At 40.5% G+C, this 22,462-nt stretch overlaps 1 protein-coding gene across 1 annotated transcript; it reads right to left on the reverse strand.

Annotated features, from left to right (window-relative positions):
* Positions 1–6,380: 6,380 nt before the first annotated feature.
* LOC124622318 (prostaglandin reductase 1-like) lies at positions 6,381–17,316 on the reverse strand. Its single transcript, XM_047147996.1, has 3 exons — positions 17,103–17,316; positions 10,809–11,159; positions 6,381–6,980 (listed from the first exon to the last, which is right to left on the reverse strand). The coding sequence occupies exons 1-3, from the start codon at positions 17,301–17,303 to the stop codon at positions 6,528–6,530; spliced, it is 1,005 nt and encodes a 334-aa protein (XP_047003952.1). The 5' UTR covers positions 17,304–17,316; the 3' UTR covers positions 6,381–6,527.
* Between the last annotated feature and the right edge of the window lie 5,146 nt (positions 17,317–22,462).

Below are 22,462 nucleotides of genomic sequence, written 5' to 3' on the forward strand. Positions count from 1 at the left end.
CAGGACGTTACAAAGACGACATTGAAGCTTTTCAGGGATTGTTCCAAGAACTGGAAATTAACACTGACAATCGCGGAACGCGAAAACAGGAGCACAACAATTACAGGTCACATCCGTTGCAATTCCGCGATGAAAGAAATAATAACTGGACACGGCAAGGCTATTCTCACAACACAAATCGTGACAAAACAGACACCACCCGTATGATAACCGTTGGCAGAGTAGTAATAATTACAGAGAAAGATTGCATTTCCGTAGTAATGAATATGACAGAGACAATCATAGAAACAGACAATATGACAACCAGAACTATTATTATCACGGGAGACAGAATAACTTCAGACGCAACAGTTCAGCACGCAGCTACGATTCAGGGAGAAATTCTCCACCACGTGACCGACAAGAAAGAAACTGTGGAATCTACCGACATGATGACAGACGATATGATCGTAACTACAGTGCTGAATTGCATCAGAATTGGCGGGATTCAAACAGAGCAGGGCACTCTCGACAAGGTGAATTTGTAGAAGTTAGGTCTTCAAATCCCAATAACGACGCGCGCCAACAAAGAAACAGACAATGACTCGCACCGCAGGCAGCCACGTGCGCCGGCTGGGCTTCAGAAAAATAACATTAACTAACCTTGAGATAAATTCCAGTATTCGTTACCGACGTATACCACATGATAATTGCGTTGAAACTGAAACTCTGGATACTAGGAAGAGTAGAGGTTTACACCATATTTCACGTGTAAAACCAATTACTGAGAGATACTCTGCCTTTTAACTTTGTCTTTGCCATAAAACTTTTCACTTCACATTTCTAGTATGCATTGTCAGACTTAGAAACTGTTACCATGCAACAATGTTTGAAGTTAAATATCCAATCAAGAACCAAGAGAACTTATTTAAACAGAAATTACGAATGCATTGTTATAGTGAACAGACATCACAGTGTTATTATGTGTGTACATTCTTGCTTGTTAGTTGCATGATTACGTAACGACTATAAGGCTTACATACTTAGAACGTATACTGGTACTGCTAATGAGATTTTAATGCAACATTTTGGTTTAGTTGAAAATACATTCTGGATTTAAAATACTTTCTGCGAAATACCAGATGACACAGTGGTTACTTTATGTGACAGCTACAGGATTTTATCACGATGCTATTAATGAGTGACAATTTACAATGTTGCTTTTGCGGTGTTTCTGTTTTATATCTGCACAGTTTTTCTGAATTCTTCTGGAAAGGAAAACATGTTTTAGTAGTAACTTTTGTGGTATAGCTACAACGAGACAGCCTTTTCTGTAGCACAACAATACGTTACAGCACAGTACTCTCTTCAGCATGGCAATAAGCGTAATAACTAAGATATCTATACGCAAAGCATTTCACTTTTGTTTATCATGAGGTAAGTACATTGGCTTCTGCAGAACTTAGCTTTCATAGGACAATAACTACGACACTTCCACAGAGATTATCTTACAGCAAGACGCACATTGAGCGCTACAGGACACGTATTTGAGTGATTAATTATGTACTTAAAACATTTATTTTTAAAGATTTTTGAATTACAAAGAAATTTTTCCGTGATACATTTCATTCCACTGCTGTAATTTGCAACACCTGAGGGTATAATTACATTAATCCTCAGGGGGGTACACGCTTACTTTGTGTACCATGTGTTTGGCAAGCACAAGGAGCCCTAGCTAATATGGTATTTGCTTATACAACTTTACACATCGGTACCATATTTCTCTAACACATAAATTACACAGCTATCTGACCATTTAACTGAGAGAGACAAACATTTATTTTACTACATCAGTGACAGACGTTTACGTAATTTCACCGTTGGATAACTTCACACTTACGAAATTGTATTTTGTCTGTACTTTGTGAGCTGTTCATATTTTTTCAGAACCATTGTGATGCTATGAGAGCTTTCAATGATGTATTTGATATGGGATCATGATTTTTAAAGTACGTTTGAGGTAGATGACACTATTGAAATGAGCAGAGAATTTTTTTTAGGTTTTGAAATTATTGGAGGAAGCTACGACGTTTTTGAGATTTGACTGAGGTGTTATGATGTTATTATTACGACGACGATGTGTATTATGCTGTTGAGAAGTGTTTATTATGATATGTATTTATTATGATGAAATATTGAAGTGTCGACGAATATGTATATGTGTAATAAGGTAAGGAATAATGAGTAGTGGCTAGGAACTCTGATTTGTGAGAAAAGGATGTTGGAAACCAAGTATAGTACTTTACATATGAGATTTTGTTTCTACACACTTCTAATGCAAATTTCTAACCTTTGATTTTTTTTATTTTACATGAGACTGTCACTGTAGTGGAAACTGCTGCCGTAAATATTTCTGTAAAGAAGGTAGATGACCTTTACGTAATGTGCCGTGGAGGCCCATCCGAGTGACAGTCACGTGGAAAAAAGTCATTAGTGTGTGCCTTTCAGAGGCACAGGTGGAGTAAAAAAAAAAGAGGCCATTATCCTCGCTATTGACATTTCTTTTTCGAAAGCATCACAAATACGACATGCTGAAACTTGAAAACATATGATTACACTGTGGAGCTCTGATTTGTGAAAAAAGGATGTTGGAAACCAAGAATAGTACTTTATATATGAGATTTTGTTTCTACGCACTTCTAATGCAAATTTCTAACCTTTGATTTTTTTTATTTTACATGAGACTGTCACTGTAGTGGAAACTGCTGCCGTAAATATTTCTGTAAAGAAGGTAGATGACCTTTATGTAATGTGCCGTGGAGGCCCATCCGAGCGACAGTCACGTGGAAAAAAGTCATTAGTGTATGCCTTTCAGAGGCACAGGTGGAGTAAAAAAAAAAGAGGCCATTATCCTCACTATTGACATTTCATTGTCGAAAGCATCACAAATACAACATGCTCAAACTTGAAAACATATGATTACACTGTGGAGCTCTTAATTTATGATATTTACTAAAATGCCTAATGAAATGATGAGAAACATTTTATATGTATTGTCTTTCTAGTTGAGAGATTGCTCAATTTGTTTAATATCTAGTTTCTAGCTGCACTGAAGCATTGGTTAAAATAAAATTTTATAGATGTACTAATTTTATGCCTACAGATCCAGTAAATCATAACTTTATGATGTACTTCAAAAAAAAAAAAAAAAAAGACGAAGGAGCACAAAAAGACATTTCCCTTCACAGGAATTGCATACATAATTTTCTTTTCAAGTACTTGGTAATTTCTTTTGTAGAATAAGTTGTGGTGCACCACTTTAATGACATAGATATTAAGATGTGAATAGACATTTCCCTTATCTGCATTGTTGTCTTTAGTCTACTATTTTTTGTGCTTGAGCTCTGTCACGTTTAGATATAAGTTATAGCATTTGCTGCTGCTGTTTGCCAGGCATAGTGCTACTGAATTTCGCTTTGTGTTACTCTGTTAAGCCAGTTTTACTACTGATTTATTTTTCTTGTTGCTGCACATTGGCTCATAATAGTTGTAATGTTGCATTTTCTCTGTTAATTTAGATTTACTGCTGCTTGCTTTGCCAATTTGCATTTTTGGCATTGCTGTTTGTGTTAATTGTTTTGTGCTGCTGCATTGCCTCGTCCCTTAGTTTAGCATCTGAGCTCAATAGATTTAAGTTAGCTTAAGATGGGGTAGGCCATATAAGAGAAGAAGTTGTGATGAATTGGAAGAAATGCATTGAGATGCTGTAAGAAAATGGTTTGGCCAAAAAAGTATTTTGAAAGATGATATGAACAAAAAAAGTAGGGTTTAGGGACAACAGGTTCAGGTAGGATTTTCTTGGAAATAAATGATGAGGTACGATAATGGAAAATAAATAATGAGGTAAGAAATATGTGAACATATAAATACAGAAAGCATGCTTGGATATAATTTTTTTGGTGGAAACAAATATTGAAATAAGAGGAAAGACATATGGAATGAAGTTTTGGGGTGGACTGCAGTACCAAATGTCACACTGAAAACAAACCATGTCCTGTATTTTTGTGTTATTACACTATGTGAATTTGTGTTTTTTCTGTCTGTATGTGTTTAGCTAATAAGATTTATGTTGTAGAATTTTTCTGATAATATGTTATTTACCTTGTAAAGATGCTTAGACATTATTTATTCTGTTTTGTTTTAATGCTCATGTGTGAAGTTGATGTTTCGAAAGTTACTCTGATCTTTTATGTATGTAGTTATGTCATAATTCCTGTAACACTGATGTATATGTTATTTCGATTCTTTTGTAAAGCCCCTATTACTGCAAATGTTATCTGTATTGTTGTGTTCTTTAATGATGTATTTTGTACCTTTGTAATTGTATTCTTATGTTATAAAATTGTAATTGACCCCAGTTCATCATATTATTAATTTGTAAGTTCCATTTCACTGCACACGTTTCTGTTGGTCATAGTATATGGACAATATGTGAGAAGTAGGGACTGTTAGTGTTTGCATGTGTGTTAATAATCCAGCAAGGGACTGGATAACAGCATTACTGGTTCTAAGGACAATTCCAAAACCTTTGTGAGCGCGCAAGTGGTGGTTATGGACTTGCTATATTGTCCGCAAGATTCTTCGATGGTGATTGTACAACTGCACAGTCGCAGCAGATGGCTGCTGGCCATCTCTACAAGGACTACAGTGGATCTACACCTTTGATGATCCATCAATACCATCATTTCTACAAGGACTGCAGTGGGTTTGCACCTTTGGTGGCCCACCAATACCGTAACCTCTACCAGGAATACAGTGGGTCTGCTCTGTGACGACCTACCTACCAATATTCTTCAAAACTTCGACTGACTCTGCTGTGGGTTTGCTCTGTTGTGGCACATTACCTGTCTGCATGTCAAGAGTCAGCACTGTCTTTCCGTTGGTAGAACAACACTACTTCAAGACTGCATGGAAATCCACTACTTTCGTGTGAATTCTCCTTTACTGCTCAGACGTTGAGAAAACACTGCAATTTTACTGTGATGAATGATCAGAGCCGGCCGCGGTGGCCGAGCGGTTCTAGGCGCTACAGTCCGGAACCGCGCGACTGCTACGTTCGCAGGTTCGAATCCTGCCTCAGGCATGGATGTGTGTGATGTCCTTAGATTAGTTAGGTTTAAGTAGTTCTAAGTTCTAGGGGACTGATGACCTCAGATGTTAAGTCCCATAGTACTCAGAGCCATTTTTGAATGATCAGGACTGTCTTTATGGACTGCGAGAAAATTTTAGCTTTTGACCAACATTGTATGAATAAGTGTGTGCATTTGATATCTTTGTTATTGTAATTATGAAAAATTTAATCAAATGATTATTGGCCACTGCCCAAAACAATTTGTAAAATTTTTTGTGGGGAGTATGGGGGCTATGTGAGTAGGATGTGAGTAGGATTGGTAACGCCGCTGCCACGTATCCCTCTGTATGAAAATCACTGGCTGTGCTGTGTGCAGGCTGTGGCTGGTTGGCATTGTTGTAATACTCGCCATTGTAGCGTTGGGCAGTTGGACGTGAACAGTGCGTAGCGTTGCACACTTGTAGGTGAGCCGCCAGCAGTGGTGGATGTGGGGAGAGAGATGGTGGAGTTTTGAAATTTGTAAGACTGGATGTCATGAACTGCTATATATATTATGACTATTAAGGTTAATACATTGTTTGTTTTCTATTAAAATCTTTCATTTGCTAACTATGCCTATCAGTAGTTAGCGCCTTCCGTAGTTTGAATCTTTTATTTAGCTGGCGGTAGTAGCGCTCGCTGTGTTGCAGTAGTTCGAGTATAGAAGATTTTTGTGAGGTAAGTGATTTAGTGATTTGTGAAAGGTATAGTTTAATGTTAGTCAGGGCCATTCTTTTGTAGGGAGTTTTGATAGTCAGATTGCGTTGCGCCAAAAATATTGTGTGTCAGTTTAAGCACAGTCATGTATAATTTTTCTAATGGGACGTTTCATAACTGTATCATCAGCAAACAACTACAAATTGCTCCCCACCCTGTCTGCCACATCACTCATGTATGTAGAAAATAATAACGGTCCTATCACACTACCCTGGCGCACTAGTGACGATCCCCTTGTCTCTGATGAACACTCTCTGTCAAGGACTTCATATTGGGTTCTATTACTTAAGAACACAAACATTAACCAGGTACATGAATATTTTCTATCGTTTCATGCTCTTATACAGTTGCTGGTGTACAGCACTTAAGTTATGTTGTTTTTGCGACAGCTACATGCTGGAACATATAATCTGACTGTGGAGTTTAGTAATGGACACAACACACAAAAGGTTTTCTATAAAATTTATTTCTTTTTAGCTTACAAAAAGTGTATCATGACGTAAAATATAGTTGGGAAAATGAAAGCACAAACAAATTCTGAAAGAATATTCTGTCCCAGTCATCCAGCTACCTTTTGTAGTTCACTGCACAAAATACTGTAACAAAATGTCTTTGTCCCCGCTTATGCACCCAAATCCAGTACGGTAGTATTCCTCACGCTTCAGACTTTAACAACAGCTTTCCCTAGATTCTCTCCTTGCAGCATGCCAACAAAGGCTTTGGGAGTGTTCTGGAAGCCGTCGGTAACAGTCTCGTGGTACTTGATCTTCCCCTCCCTGATCCACTGCATCAGCTGTCCGATGCCCTCTCCCCAGCGGTCGTGCCATCGGATGTACATGAATCCCTCCATGCGGAGCTGCTTGAATATGGCTGCGTGCTGGATGATGGTAGCTTTCGGGAGATTAGACTCGTTGTATCCAGATATCGCGCCGCACACGGAGATGCGACCGTACTCTCGCATGCTGTTGATGATTGCGCTGCTCATCTCGCCGCCCACGTTGTCGAAGTATACGTCGACGCCGTCAGGTGCCGCCTGCTTCAGCGCCTCTGTGACGTCATTCGTCTTGTAGTTAAATGCGTGATGGAATCCCAACTCCTCTTTCAGCCACTTCACCTGCGGAAGAGAGGCCAGTTATATCGCTACAAGAAGACGTTTTCACATTGTGGAAAGAAGTTACAGCTACTTACTATAATGACATCCACTCCTCCTGATTCGGTTGAAAATGGCTCTGAGCACTATGGGACTTAACTGCTGAGGTCATCAGTCCCCTAGAACTTAGAACTACTTAAACCTAACTAACCTAAGGACATTACACACACCCATGCCCGAGGCACGATTCGAACCTGCGACCGTAGCGGTCGCGCGGTTCCAGACTGCAGCGCCTTTAACTGCACGGCCACTTCGGCCGGCTCCTGATTCGGATTTTCACTCGTTTTCCCAAATCATTCCAGATGAACGACACAATTTTTGCTACAAATAGGTCATAATTAGCACTTCTCCTCTGCAGCTTTAATAGATATCTGATTATGGTGGCATATGTTTATCATACAATAATTTTTGCCTTGCTTTTCATTTTTACTGGAATGGTAAAACTGCGTTGTTTAGTGTCTTATTATTTCAACTACATTCTTCCTTTATTAACTTCTGAATAGATTAGTTTTTGGAGGGGGTCCACCTTCACAAACACCCAGTTTTACCTTTTCTCCTGTTTACCACATATGTTTCGCTGAATATTGAGAATCATCAGTGGGCCTTTATTTTATTTCTATTAAACAGGAAAAATTGCTCTTTACTATGTACTTGTAAACATATATATTTGGGTTTTGAAGACAGTATTTACAAATTTGAAACACAAAGTATTGTTTATATGCAGTGGTTTTCCTGGGTTTTTATGTTTTTTTTATTGCACTTGTTTTCTTTTGCCACCATATAGATCTTAATGTGGAAAAGTTATTTACTTCGAAATTTTACGCCTGGGATGTTATGGTCGACCTAACATTAACTAATTCTATTTGGAAGATTTGTGTGCGTGCATGCATGTATGTGTGTGTGTGTGTGTGTGTGTGTGTGTGTGTGTGTGTGTGTGTGTTTTGTGTGTGTGAATGGGTGTGGGTTTTATTTATTTACTTACTTTTTTATCTAATTATTTATTTTATTTTCATTTATTTCTATGTATTTTCTTTAAAAAGACGTGTGTGTAAGGGAAAGGGGGGGGGGGGAGGGGGAGCTTATAGGTCGGTGTTGTCCGATAGTTCTTTGAGGGCGGGGAACACACTTCCATTATAGAGAGCTCTGTATACATCTATTATTTGTTTGTAAACGAACACAGACAGAAGAGCTTCAACCTCACGATGACAACTTCTGGATTTGTTACTCGACGCTCTATTCAATAGCTAACAACAGATTCCGGTACATCCTTGTAACTAACCACTTTTGTTTATATTACCCCCAAAAATTTCGTATAGGTGGCGATGAGATCAGATCATTAATGTGGAAAAAATGTTGCGTCGCTGCATGCTTCCCCGTTCTGTATTACATTTCTATTTTGTATATTTTTGTCGATATTTTAATTTCAAAGAAAGACAGTAATAAACATAAGATCTCCCGTTTACAGTAGACGTTTGCAGTGCAAGAACACACAGACTCAGCAGAAGTACGAGTAGTGTGACATAAGTCAAGCCTGCGATGAGTACGTACAATGAACTGTCTGTCGGGGTTTTGAAACAACCACAGAGTGTAATTTTTCTGAATTTACTTACGTAATTATCGTTAATGAAACATAACTAGTCATTTTTTTCTACTGTCCTTAGCGGGTCAGTGTTACACTGTGGCCTTGAAACAATGATAATGCGCCAAGACTCGACCAGATAGTACGTGGTTAGAATATTCGTGAAGAATGAGATTTCGAGCTTTAAAATTAGCTGTTGTGCTTGAGAGACTGAGTGCAAACGGTTTATGGTTCATCAGTACAATACGGAGTGAAGACACGTGAGTACTGCTCATCAACATCTATCCTTGAGACGTCTCCAGAGAAGAGTGGAGGCTGTGAACGCACGCCCAGTTTCATTCTCTTTTTCTTATTTTTCATATGTATATTCACCGATAGTAATACAAATACGACACTTCATCTCTCAAGCTCTCTTTATACCGGCCAACCAAACAATATGCTTTTGTACGAGTGACACATCATAAAATTTTTTGAAAATAGCCAACATAATCTCGTTGAATGGAGGTGCGACCTTAAACATCTGATCAAAAGCATCCAGATACCTATTAATGGACATTAATATGGGAGGTGTCCACCCTTCGCCTTTATGACAGCTTGAAACCTCCTAGGGACACTTTTAGTGAGGTGTGTATTTGTGAAGAAACGCCATCCCATTCTTCCTCAAGAACCGAAACGAAAGAAGATTGATTGATTGATTTTAACAGGAGAGCTAAAACAGCTTAGGTCTAACCCGCCACTGCCCGCACCGAAACTAGGTTTATCGTGCGGTATCGCTCCCTGTATATCTACTAAAGCCAACCAGTGCCCTTAAATAGTGCAAAGAGTCCCTCAACCAGTTTTTTGTTAGACACAATTTCTTCAGGTCTAGTTGTCCCGAAGATTCTGAATCTTTTACTCTCCAATGCCATGCATTCAAAGATTAGGTGTGATGCAGTTTCTTCACCCTCATCACAGATCCTTCATTTAGGGTCCTCTTCCATTATACCCATTGTGTGTAGGTGTTTTTTGAAGTTCCCATGGCTGATCATCAGTCCAGTCATGAGTTTGATCTCTTTCCTGTTCAATCCCAGGATTACAGAGCTTCTTTTAAAACATGGCTTGGGCATCATTACCTTACCATGTTTTTGTTTATGGACCATGGTCCAATATCCTACATGCTGTTTCCTAAGCCAGTTCAGTAGTTCTAATTTGATCATAGCCTTGATGATTGTCAAGACAGGTTCCGGTCCAATAAATGGAGTTGTTGCCCCCATCCTACCCAATCTATCGGCTTGTTCATTGCCACAGGTCCCTGAGTGGCCAGGGACCCACACTAGGTTCACCCTATTGCTTCCCCCTAGCTCCACCAGAGCCCTGTGGCAATCTGCAACAATCTTAGATCTTGTTGCAGGAGCTGCCAATGATTTCAGGGCTGCCTGGCTGTCTGAATAGATGTAGATGCTACGGTCATTGTAGCACCTACTCATATTCTCCTCCTCACATGCCCTAATTGCAGTAATTTCGGCTTGGAATACAGAGGCCAGCTTCCCTAGGGAGATGCTGCTCTCCAGTCTTGGTAGAACCCCGTACAACCCTGCCCCGACGCCTTGATCTGTTTTCGACCCATCGGTGAACCAAACAATGTCCCTCGTATGGTGTCGAACTGTTTTCTTCCACTGCTCCCTACTTCCAATTATTATGTTGTAAGGCTTGTCGAAGCAGTTCGGAGTTATTATATAGTCGGCGGGCATTTCCCTGGCCATACCTATATTTACCTCACTCACTACGTTAGTGTGTGATTCTGGATATCTGAATGAGACCCAGTTTTGCCCAGTTTTAAGTCTGTATGCCCCAGCTGCTGCCTCCATCTTAACCCAAAGGTGAAGTGGAGGCATATCCAGCATGGCTTCCATTCCAGCGGTTGGTGTGCTGCTAATTCCGCCCGTTATGGTCTCTCCCCGATGTTATTTAATTTGTATATTGAGCAAGCAGTAAAGGAAACAAAAGAAAAAATCGGAGTAGGTATTAAAATCCATGGAGAAGAAATAAAAACTTTAAGGTTCGCCGATGACATTGTAATTTTGTCAGAGACAGCAAAGGACTTGGAAGAGCAGTTGAACGGAATGGACAGTGTCTTGAAGGGAGAATATAAGATGAACATCAACAAAAGGTCTTACAGAACGCACACCACAGCGTCATATGTGCAGGAATCCCAAATGGAAGCGGTGTCTTACCTTAGCGTCTGATCCCGCGAAGCCAATTACTTTGCACCCCTTGAGGCGCGCTATCTGCCCGACTATGGACCCCACAGCACCTGCTGCCCCACTGACTACGGCGACCTCTCCCTCCTTAGGCTTGCAGATCTCCAGCAGTCCAAAGTAGGCCGTGATTCCGGGCATGCCCAGCACCCCCAGAGAGAGGGAGAGGGGCAGCTCCCCCAGGTCTGGCACCAGCATGACCGGCGACATGAAGTAGGGCGCATCCGGCCCCACGTCGGCCACGGTGCGGTCGCGCCACCCCCAGTAGCCGACCACGTACCGCCCCACGGGGAAGCCCGCCGCACGGCTCTCCACGATGCGGGCCACCTGTGGGCAGAGATTAGCATACTTCTCTTTAGAGACAGCGTAAACTGTGACTTCCTGAAAACAGTGATTTCTGTTAATTGCAATAACTGGTATTTTTAGTAGTGTTTTGTTACAGTTTTGCGAATTCACAACCTGTATCCCTCCACAATGGATGTGAAACGTGGACGATAAATAGTTTAGACAAGAAGAGAATAGAAGATTTCGAAATGTGGTGCTACACAAGAATGCTGAAGATTAGATGGGTAGATCACATAACTAATGAGGAGGTATTGAATAGAATTGGGGAGAAGAGGAGTTTGTGGCACAACTTGACTAGAAGAAGGGACCGATTGGCAGGACATGTTCTGAGGCATCAAGGGATCACCAATTTAGTATTGGAGGGTAGCGTGGAGGGTAAAAATCGTAGAGTGACACCAAGAGATGAATACACTAAGCAGGTTCAGGAGGATGTAGGTTGCAGTAGGTACTGGGAGACGAAGAAGCTTGCACACGATAGAGTAGCATGGTGAGCTGCATCAAACCACTCTCAGGACTGAAGACTAAAACACATCCCTCCACAATCCACCAACATTAAAATATTCCTGTTGCTATCGTCTGACCTATTACATTGTGATTAGTATCTTGTAAGGACTAACAGTCACTGACAAGTGCGTTGCTAACTGGTATACCTAGCCAGGTGGATTGTGACAACGTGACGGAAGCCATATGTTCTCGCTTGGTAAGGCGATTACTTGTTTAGACCTAACGTTAGCGTTTTCGATAACCGACGAGACAAAATGTTAGGTGATATGATATTGTTAATGCTCGTATTTAGAACCATTCATCCTCAGTTGTTGCTGACAGGCTAGAGTGTGATATTAGAACTCCACAAAATCTTGGTTGTAGTGACAGACTGAGACAGACTGATCTCTAGCGTAGCCCGATGTTTGGATTAGGATGGAAGGCGATAGTTTGCTTGTGAATTGGCGGAGCTAACGAATGAAAATGGCAAATAAAAGTTGTGGTAAGAGATTGACCTACAGTGTAGCCTGATGTTTACGTTCACCCAATTTGCTACGTTTATCGCACTTTTCATCAAAAAATCTAAAACTGCAAGGTAAAGTCAGAAAACGTTTCTCAGATAATGGACAGGACTACTACATAACTTTTACCACATGGTAAACAAAAGTTACTTGAGAACTGGACACGACTGTGCACACAGAAAATTTTGCCCCAACGAAACAGTCTATAGTAAGTATGGATTAAATGTATTCTTCCTCAGGCTTTCAATTTTTTAGTATTGAAACAAGTGTGAATATATTAATGGTGGATGTTGAGAATAACACAATTTGCCATACACTACAGTTCGAGTTTGTGTTTAGAATACGTGGACCACTTCTTCGACCATAGACAGTTTATACATCGATAGCCTGAGACACAAGACTCTCAGAACGAAGTACGAACGTCGGTCAACAGATGGCGTATGACGTTGAAAGTTATAATGCCTCTTTTAGTAGAATAACCTTGCTTTTAGTTGTTACTTGTGACTTATATAATAACCAGTGAGTTTCACGATAGTGTGGATGCCATAAAACAGGTGGCATACAGCCTGAATGTAACTGAAATCACAGCCAAATACTGATAATTTGTTACTGTCTTAGGCGTGACTTATTGATCATTTTATATGTTCCTGACATTGTATCAGCTTTACTAGCGATCTTGGCGTTTGAAAGTTTCTTCAGAGTTCTCAATCACTTGTTGATTTCTTGCCACCCAAGTTCTCTGCAAAGCGCTCGAGAAAGATCTACTGCAGACTGCATAACAGAAAGGAATTACAGCGTGAGAATTATTGAACTATATGAAAAAAACGTAAATTAGTTACAAACTACAGCGTGCACACACCTTATTCAACATTTAAACGTTACTACATATATTCGGATATAGGTTATGACATGTTCGATAAGACTGCCTTCATTGGCGTTGATGTGGCACAGACGAATAGCGAAATTCTGCATGACCTGCTGAAGTGTCGGAACATTGATCTTGTCGATGGCCTCTGGAATAGCTGTTTTCAGCTCAGCAATAGTTTTGGGGTTATTGCTATACACCTTGTCTTTAATATAGCCCCACAAAAAGGAGTCGCATGTATTCATATCCGGAGAATATGGCGGCCAATCGAGGCTCATGCCAGTGGCCCCTTGACATCCCAAAGCCAGAATGCGGTCCCCAAACTGCTCCTCGAGGACGTCAAACACTCTCCTTCTTCGATGGGACCGAGCTCTGTCTTGCATGACCCACATCTTGTCTAAATCAGGGTCACGTTGGGTAATGGGGACGAAATCATCTCCAAAGCCTTCACGTACTGTTCGGTAGCCACCTTGCCATCAAGGAATATCGCACAGATTATTCCATGGCTGGACATTGCACGCCACACAGTCACCTGTTGAGGGTGAAGAGACTTCTCGATCGCGCATTGTGGATTCTCAGTTCCCCAAATGCGCCAATTTTCCTTATTGACGAACCCATCCAAATGAAAGTGGGCTTCTTCGCTAAACCAAACCATGCATCTGAGTACTAATTCTCACCGTGCCCTGTGGCCAACCGTACAGTTTGAACGTGCTAACGCGAACCGTTCAGAAGTAATGACGATTTAATTTCATACAGTTCAATAGTTATCACACAGTACTTTCCATCGATTTACATTCGTAATATTAACGTCACACTGTAGTGTATGGTAAAATATAGTCTGCCAACACAGTAATATTTAATGATATGCTGTTTCGGGGTCTTCATTCCAAAGACTGATTTGATGCGTCTGTATCTGCTAGACCTTCTGATTAACTCTCATCATCTCTGCATACCTAATGCAAGCTTTGTCCGTATGAAACTCCATAGCCGAACACTGGCCGCCCTCTACAATTTGTAGCAACACACTTCTCCGAATTACCAAACTGACTATTACTTGATGCCTCATGATCCAATATTACAGTTAAGTTTTGCTCATGCACTTTTTTCTGCTCAACACGATTCAGTTTCTCTTCATCAGTTATCCAGTCTACTCATCTAATGTTAAGCATTCTCCGTAACATCGGACATTATTCTATTCATGTCTGCTCTGTTTATTCTACACGAATCGATTACAGATAAGGTTACTACAATCCAGCAAATACTGTCGTGGAAGACATTCTGACTTTCAAATTTGTACACGGTATTAACATTTTTCTTGCTTTGCTTGAGGCTTACCCGACGGATTAGTAGGAAAGGTTGTCGGAAGAGAGGTCGACTGTCGTTGTGAAATAGGCACAATGTTTCATTGACGCAGCTGATCGACATCTGCAGGTGCGTCGAACTCACTGCTGAGTTTTGACAGTGATAACATTCATTATTCAGCAATGTATTAGTCGCACCTGAAGATGTCATTCGGTTGCGTTTGAAGAAATATTGTCGAAATTCACAACGACATTCGACCTCACACCCGACAACTGTTTCGACTCCCTATTTCTTATTTTTAGAAAAGATTTCATTGCTACTGCTATTATACATTTCATATTCTCGTTACTTCTGCCATCGTAATTTATTTTGCTGTCCAAATAGTAAAAGTCGTCTACTACTTCTAGTATCTTGTTTCATAATCTAATTCCCTCATCATCGCCTGATTTAATTCCACTACACTTCGTTACCTTTGCTTTGCTATTGTTGATATTCATCTTACAACTTCTTTTGAAGACACTATCCATTTGTTCAAATAATCCTCCAAGTTTTTTGCACTGTTTGGTAGAACTGCAATGCTGTCAAGAGAACTGAAGCGTTTTTTATTTGTTCTGCTTCAACTTTAATTTGCTTTCCAAATTTCTCCTGAGTTTCCTTCATTGCTTGTTCAGTGTACTGACTGAATAATATGGTGGAGAGGCAGTTACTGATTTCCTTTTCGTATTCTTCTTGGCAGCTGCAGTCTGGTTACTGTGCAATCTAAATACATTTTCCTCCCCGTGTTTTATTTTCGATAACTTTTTAATTCCAAAGAGTGTATCCCAGTCAACAATGTCATTGTTTTTTTCTAAATATACAAATGCTATAAATATTGTTTTGCCGTCTTTTAATCTATCTGCCCAGATAAATTTTCTCGTATGATCCTACATTTCTCCAGAACCCAAAAATATCCCCCCCCCCCCAGGTCATTGATACCTGTCGTTCCATTCGTCTTCAGGTGAATTAGTGATCTAACAATGCTTTTTATACGTAGATATCACATCAATTAATACTCTTCTGCGTTTGCACAAGCGGCTGAAAGCTGTAGTGTAAGTTAGAAGAAACTAAACCTTGAACCGAAGGGCTGCTGTACTCTTATCAACTGCCATGTATTCAAAAGAGTGATATGATTCTGTTGACACACGTCTTCTAGGAAAATGCAAGTAGTCGGTTCAGAGAAATTAAATTTTTCTTGTTACATAAAGCTTATGAAATATGTCGATGGACAAGGAGTGATTGAACTAGTGTCAGTTAGTCACAGCGATTGGTATTACATAAAGTAACTGTTGACTTAAGGTCGTATAACACACTTGCCAGTTGTCAACAATATCAAGAATAACATAAATACAAGTCAGACTATTCCTATTTTTCTAAACACACGGAATTTGGATATTTCTTATAGACCATAAACATGTGTAAATGTCGAATTAATGTGTGTGATAAGTAGCAGTTCACAACAAGATGACTTTTACAGTAAAACAGTAATGGCAACTTTCTTATACAGTGAGACTGATGGTTTACTTAACGACATATGAATTGATCGTGTACTGTTGTAGGGAAGAGAGTCATGGATCCTTAAAAACGAGATAAAAGCAAACCACAAGCAGCAGAAATGAGATTTTTTAGGGAAGTGAGAGTTGTTCCCAGTGAAGACCGCATAAGAAATGAAGTTGTTAGGAACGAACTAAATATTTATAACACTAATGAAAAGACTGAACAAAATAAAACTGTATGCTAACATCACCCACAAGGAATGAGTGGCCACGCTGTACCAGCCAAGAGGAAGAAGGGACGTACGAAGGCCCAGAAAGAGGTGGCAGTAAAAGGTGAAGCCGGAAGAGGCACAAACGACTCAGCCTTGAAGGACAGAAGAAGGAGAAGATAAAATTGATCTTAACTAAAGGACCACGGCAAAAATCGCATTCAGTTAACGATAGATTTATGTCTATCATTTTATGATCAAGTAAATAAAAAAAGGCGTACACCAACAAACTAATTATTCATAATGTTATCATTTGAGATTAATACCAACTCACAAAGCAGTTTCAGTATCTATCTGATTACTTCAGCTTTGTTACTTATTAGAAATAAGCATGTGATAATATTATTCTCATTCATCATCGCCTGTAAGCAACTTAAATCTGCCACGGTTCGCGCCGCTGCCCCCGTCGAAGGTTCGAGTTCTTCCTCGGGCATGGGTGTTTGTGTTTGTCCTTAGCGTAGGTTAGTTTAAGTTAGATTAAGTAGTTTGTAAGCCTAGGGACCGATGGCCTCAGCAATTTGGTCGCATAGGAACTTACCACAAATTTCCAAACTTAAATCAAGTAATAAAAAAAAAAAAGATAAAAGTGAAATACGAGTGTCTGTCAAAACGCCTGAAAAGGCTTTTATCTTTCAAAAAATTGAACTCGTTCATGTACGACATTTTTTGCAAAGTTTTATCATCTGTCATTACCCAAAAGTAAATTGATTCATTGACTTCAGCAAAGCAAATTGTTTTTATTTTATTTTTGCATCGGTGGTGAACAGAAACAGGGGGTGCCAATGGAAAGTCAGTGATGTTATTTGTGAGCGTGTGTGTGTGGACTTGTGTTCTTCAATATGGCGTACCTGTAATAATTTTGTCATTCGCAATGGTGTTCTTCTGTCAGGAGAGTAATTAGTGCGAGTTAATTAGAATTGGTTAGCAATGGAGGCATATGAAAGAAACTTCACCTGTGAGCCGATCATGGTGTTGCCGACGTGGTGCATGTTCTTGTACGCCCTCTGGTAGGGATCGACGCTGATGTAGACTGCCTCGGCGAGTATCTGGCCATCGCGGAGGGCCGGCAGGTCCTCCTCCTCGATGCGGAAGTCTTGGAGCCGCGGCTCTCCCTGGAACACGCGGGCGATCACGATCTTGCGCGCCTTCACCATGGCTGCCGGTGTCCTACTGCAAGCGCGGTCGCTGCACGCCGCTTATATAACGCGGCCGCGCCGCGAGACCTTGACGCGTTGTCATCGCTATCTGTATTGGGTCCCAGATGGAAGGTCGTCAGACTCACGGTGCTGAATCACTGTCGGTCTGAGAGGCGATGAGATGCAAATTCCACCACTGTCTTGCAATTTAACATCCGTTTGTTGTGTAAATTAATAGCTAGTTCTCTCTACAAATGTACTCTCGCCAAATTCTGGGGCAACTCTTCACAAAGTGTTGCTACAGTACAGTACGGAAGGTAAATGAAAGAAATACCCAATGAGACGAACAGAAATGATACTTTTATTCACAGTCAATAATTACACTAAAGTCAGCGGGATTTGCACTGAGGTGACAAAAGTCACAGGATACGTTTCAGTGCCTTGTTGGACCTCCTTTTGCCCTGCAGAAATACTGAAACCATGCTGCCTCTATAGCCGTCCAGAATGCTGAAGATGTTGCCGGTGCAGGATTTTGTGCACGAACCGACCTCTTGCTTATATCCCATTAATGTTCGATGAGCTGGCCGGTGTGGCCGAGCGGTTCTGGGCGCTTCAGTCTGGACCCGCGCGACCGCTGCGGTCGCATGTTCGAATCCTGCCTCGGGCATGTACGTGTGTGACGTCCTTAGGTTAGTTAGGTTTAAGTAGTTCTAAGTTCTAGGGGACTGATGACCTCAGAAGTTAAGTCCCATGGTGCTCAGAGCCATTGGAAACATTGTCGTGCTGTTAGCAAAGGCACAAGCGTCGGTTGTCTGCTGCCATGGCCTATTAACGCCAAATTTCGCCTCACTGTCCTAACAGACATGTTTGTCGTACTTGCCACATTGATGTCTGTGGTTATTTCACGTAGTGCTGGTTATCTGTTAGCACTGAAAGCTCCACACGAATGCAGCTGCTCTCGGTCGTTACGTGAAGGCCACTGCGTTGTCTGTGGTGACGGGTGATACCTGAAATTTGGTCATATCGGCACACTCTTGACACTGCGGATCTAGGAATACTCAATTCCCTAACGATGCCCCATGTGTCTAGCTCTAACTACGATTTCGGTTTCAAAGCCTTTTAATTCCCATCGCGTGGTCATAATCAAGCCGGAATCCTTTCCAAATGAACCATCTGAGTATAAATGACAGCTCCATCATTGCACTGCCCTTTTATATCTTGTGTACATGATACTACCGCCGTCTGTATATGTCGTCCTATCCCCCTATGGGATTCACACGGATATGAACATATACAGGGTGAGTCACCTAACGTTACCGCTGGATAATTTCGTAAACCACATCAAATATTGACGAACCGATTCCACAGACCGAACGTGAGGAGAGGGGCTAGTGTAATTGTTTAATACAAACCATACAAAAATGCACGGAAGTACGTTTTTTTACACAAACCTACGTTTTTTTAAATGGAACCCCGTTAGTTTTGTTAGCACATCTGAACATATAAACAAATACGTAATCAGTGCCGTTTGTTGCATTGTAAAATGTTAATTACATCCGGAGATATTGTAACCTAAAGTTGACGCTTGAGTACCACTCCTCCGCTGTTCGATCGTGTGTATCGGAGAGCGCCGAATTACGTACGGATCCAAAGGGAACGGTGATGGACCTTAGGTACAGAAGAGACTAGAACAGCACATTACGTCCACATGCTAACACCTTTCTATTGGTCTTTTTCACTGACGCACATGTACATTACCATGAGGGGTGAGGTACACATACACACGTGGTTTCCGTGTTCAATTACGGAGTGGAATAGAGTGTGTCCCGACATGTCAGGCCAATAGATGTTCAATGTGGTGGCCATCATTTGCTGCATACAATTGCAATCTCTGGCGTCATGAATGTCGTACACGCCGCGGTACATCTGGTGTAATGTCGCCGCAGGCTGCGACAACACAATGTTTCATATCCTCTGGGGTTGTAGGCACATCACGGTACATATTCTCCTTCAACGTACCCCACAGAAAGAAGTCCAGAGGTGTAAGATCAGGAGAATGGGCTGGCCAATTTATGCGTCCTCCACGTCCTATGAAACGCCCGTCGAACATCCTGTCAAGGGTCAGCCTAGTGTTAATTGCGGAATGTGCAGGTGCACCATCATGCTGATACCACATACGTCGACGCGTTTCCAGTGGGACATTTTCGAGCAACGTTGGCAGATCATTCTGTAGAAACGCGATGTATGTTGCAGTGCTCTCCGATACACACGATCGAACAGCGGAGGAGTGGTTCTCAAGCGTCAACTTTAGGTTACGATATCTCCGGATGTTATTAACATTTTACAATGCAACAAACGGCACTGATTACGTATTTGTTTATATGTTCAGATGTGCTAACAAAACTAACGGGGTTCCATTTAAAAAAACGTAGGTTTGTGTTAAAAATCGTACTTCCGTGCATTTTTGTATCGTTTGTATTAAACAATTACACTAGCCCCTCTCCTCACGTTCGGTCTGTGGAATCGGTTCGTCAGTATTTGATGTGGTTTACGAAATATATCCAGCGGTAACGTTAGGTGACTCATCCTGTATATATGTACAGCTCGCTATCCCATGACTTTTGTCACCTCACTGTACGTGATTGAACACAGTTAACTACAAATAGACGTGTGTGTAAACAATAAATAAATAAATAAATAAAAACTTAATGTAGTCTAAGATCAGTGTAAGAAACAATCACGCAAAGGGTCAGCATGGTGTCGTATTTTACACTGAGAAAGTGTGTTGCAAGACAAGCTCCCGATTATCTGGGTGTGGATAATCGGGCTTGAGAATCATCCGCGATTTTTGAACAAATATAGAACTAGCCTTAAGGTATTTTGTTATGATTAGGAAGAATATATTCGTTTAGAATACAAATTTCTGGTTGTTAAGATGACGGAACATCCGCTGCTGGTTAAATAGAGATGCCAATGAACCGGAATCTGAGCAACCAAGTGACAACGCAATAGTGACAAGTGTTTTTTGATAGAGGAAGCGAGCGAAAACGAGGCGATAGACGAACTAAAATACGACCATCTGCTTTTGCAGTATGCGGGACAGAATCCGTTTCAACGTACCGGTGTTCAGACTCTCCGGAAAACGAAAACCGTCGTCAAGAAAAACTGACTGAAAGACAGAAATAGAACGAACTGGACGACTATTTCCCGCAAGAGAACTGGCAGCATGTGGTAGGAACTACGGTGTGTCTCAAGTGTAATTCTGCAAGCATGTTGCCACTTTCCGGTGAATAAGGATGTAAGTAATACGGCGTGCCTTCAAATGCTTTGTTAATACAGCAAACAGTAGATTCCGGTAAAAACTTCCGTGATTTGGACAGTTCTAGTTTTTCTGTCATCCGTGCTGACTCGAACCCGCATTATAATGATATACTGAAAGCTCAAGGCGAAGCGTGAGCCACGTGTTCACAACGTGTCTTCTGATCTGTCCACAGCCGAAGCCATGTCCAGCGGGTGCGAACTTTTCCCATTTGTTTCGGGAAATACGTCTGGAATTTCAACTCTATTCAGATTAAACCAAGTTTTGCTTGGTAATTCGTACCTCAGTGATTTCTGGCGTGCTCCAGACCATGCTTGGTGTTTACATAATACGAGAGTAACCCAGAAAGTGGCTACAGATATAAATGAAATATTGAAATTGTATCTACTAAATAGTAGAAAAGTCTTAAAACTACAGCGAAATTTGTATAATTGGGGCCAGTCCTAGTCCGAATTGTAGAAAGTCGGGATCACATAAATGTTTTCTAAAATAGTTATCTGCAGCTGTAATAATGAACCTAACAAACCGTGGACGTAGTAGTTAAGTTGAAATGTAACATTATGCGTCTTTCTCATTCTTCTGAATGATAATGATATCATCAGCAAACAGAAGAACATCTGCAATCTTAATTCCTTTGTTTATATTACATTTTCATTTACAAAGAGTGAAGTCACTGTAAATAACAGACTGAATAGCAGATTGGCACGTCCTTTTCTTTCACCTTCGTTAATAACTATTTCTTCTAATAAATCCCTACCTATGTTTGTTACAAAGCGTGTATTTTTAGTCTGTAATATTTGTCTTGTGGTCATTAACTATCGTTGAATATAGCTAGTAGCCAGAGTTCAGAAGACATGTAATGATATCACAAAAATGTGCGATTGGATTAAATGCGTTGAAGTTTGCAATGCAAATTCAAACATTTAACAAACTTGATGTATACACTACCGCAATTTAATACCCTTTTAAGCGATCAAAGAGATAGAATTTAGTGTAACTCATTATGTAAGCTTCAGAAAAGCAAACTGAGCAGGTTTCTAAATTGTTGTGTCCCTGTACGCAACACAGATACGTATGTTATTCATTGTCAGCCTGTGAAGATACAGAATTTTTTGCGAAATTTAATTCTGGATTAGTCGCGTAATCATTAGGCGTATGAAGTTTCTGTAGGCAGTAGCGCCTCTTTTCTTAAGTTTAAGACTTTTTACGTAGTAAATTATGGAGTATTACAGTGTTTTATGTCATTAGCATTTCATACGAAAGAAAGTATTTTTGATAACAATTTATGAACAAAAGGTGCAGTACGATCGCATTTCAGCTTCGTGTAGGATTTCATTCTTATAGCTATATAAAAGTAATCATAATCTCCCACCACGTACAATATTTAAGCGTGAATAGTAAAATTAAAAAGAATTAATTTTTTTATTAGTTAGAACCCTCGTCGCCGTATATAAATGATAAAAAAAAGTTTCTACAGCGAATATTATAATAATGTTAACGATGTTTAAAAAATACATGAAAGAGTCATTTTAATGCAAAGGACATTTTTATATGGTCAAACATTTGTTTTGTGTTGCATTGTTGTTTGTTTGAGGCACTTCTTGAGCGGGGCACGGCGCTTGGATTTAAGGGGAGCCTCGAAGTAGATGAAGTCACGAGTCATCGGATGCGTAAACATGTTTGGAAAAAGATTGAGTGTGAATTAAACCTCCGCTCAGAATGCACATCTGTAGACAGTTACGTAATAAATCTTCATGCTCATACGAATTAGTTAGCTATTTCAAGAGTGTAAACAGAAGAACGATTATTAAGTGACACATCAACATTTAAACCCATACCAATGTTTTCATGGTTTTAC

The sequence above is a fragment of the Schistocerca americana genome, chromosome 7 (genome assembly GCF_021461395.2).
Source record: "Schistocerca americana isolate TAMUIC-IGC-003095 chromosome 7, iqSchAmer2.1, whole genome shotgun sequence".
NCBI classification, from domain to species: domain Eukaryota; kingdom Metazoa; phylum Arthropoda; class Insecta; order Orthoptera; family Acrididae; genus Schistocerca; species Schistocerca americana.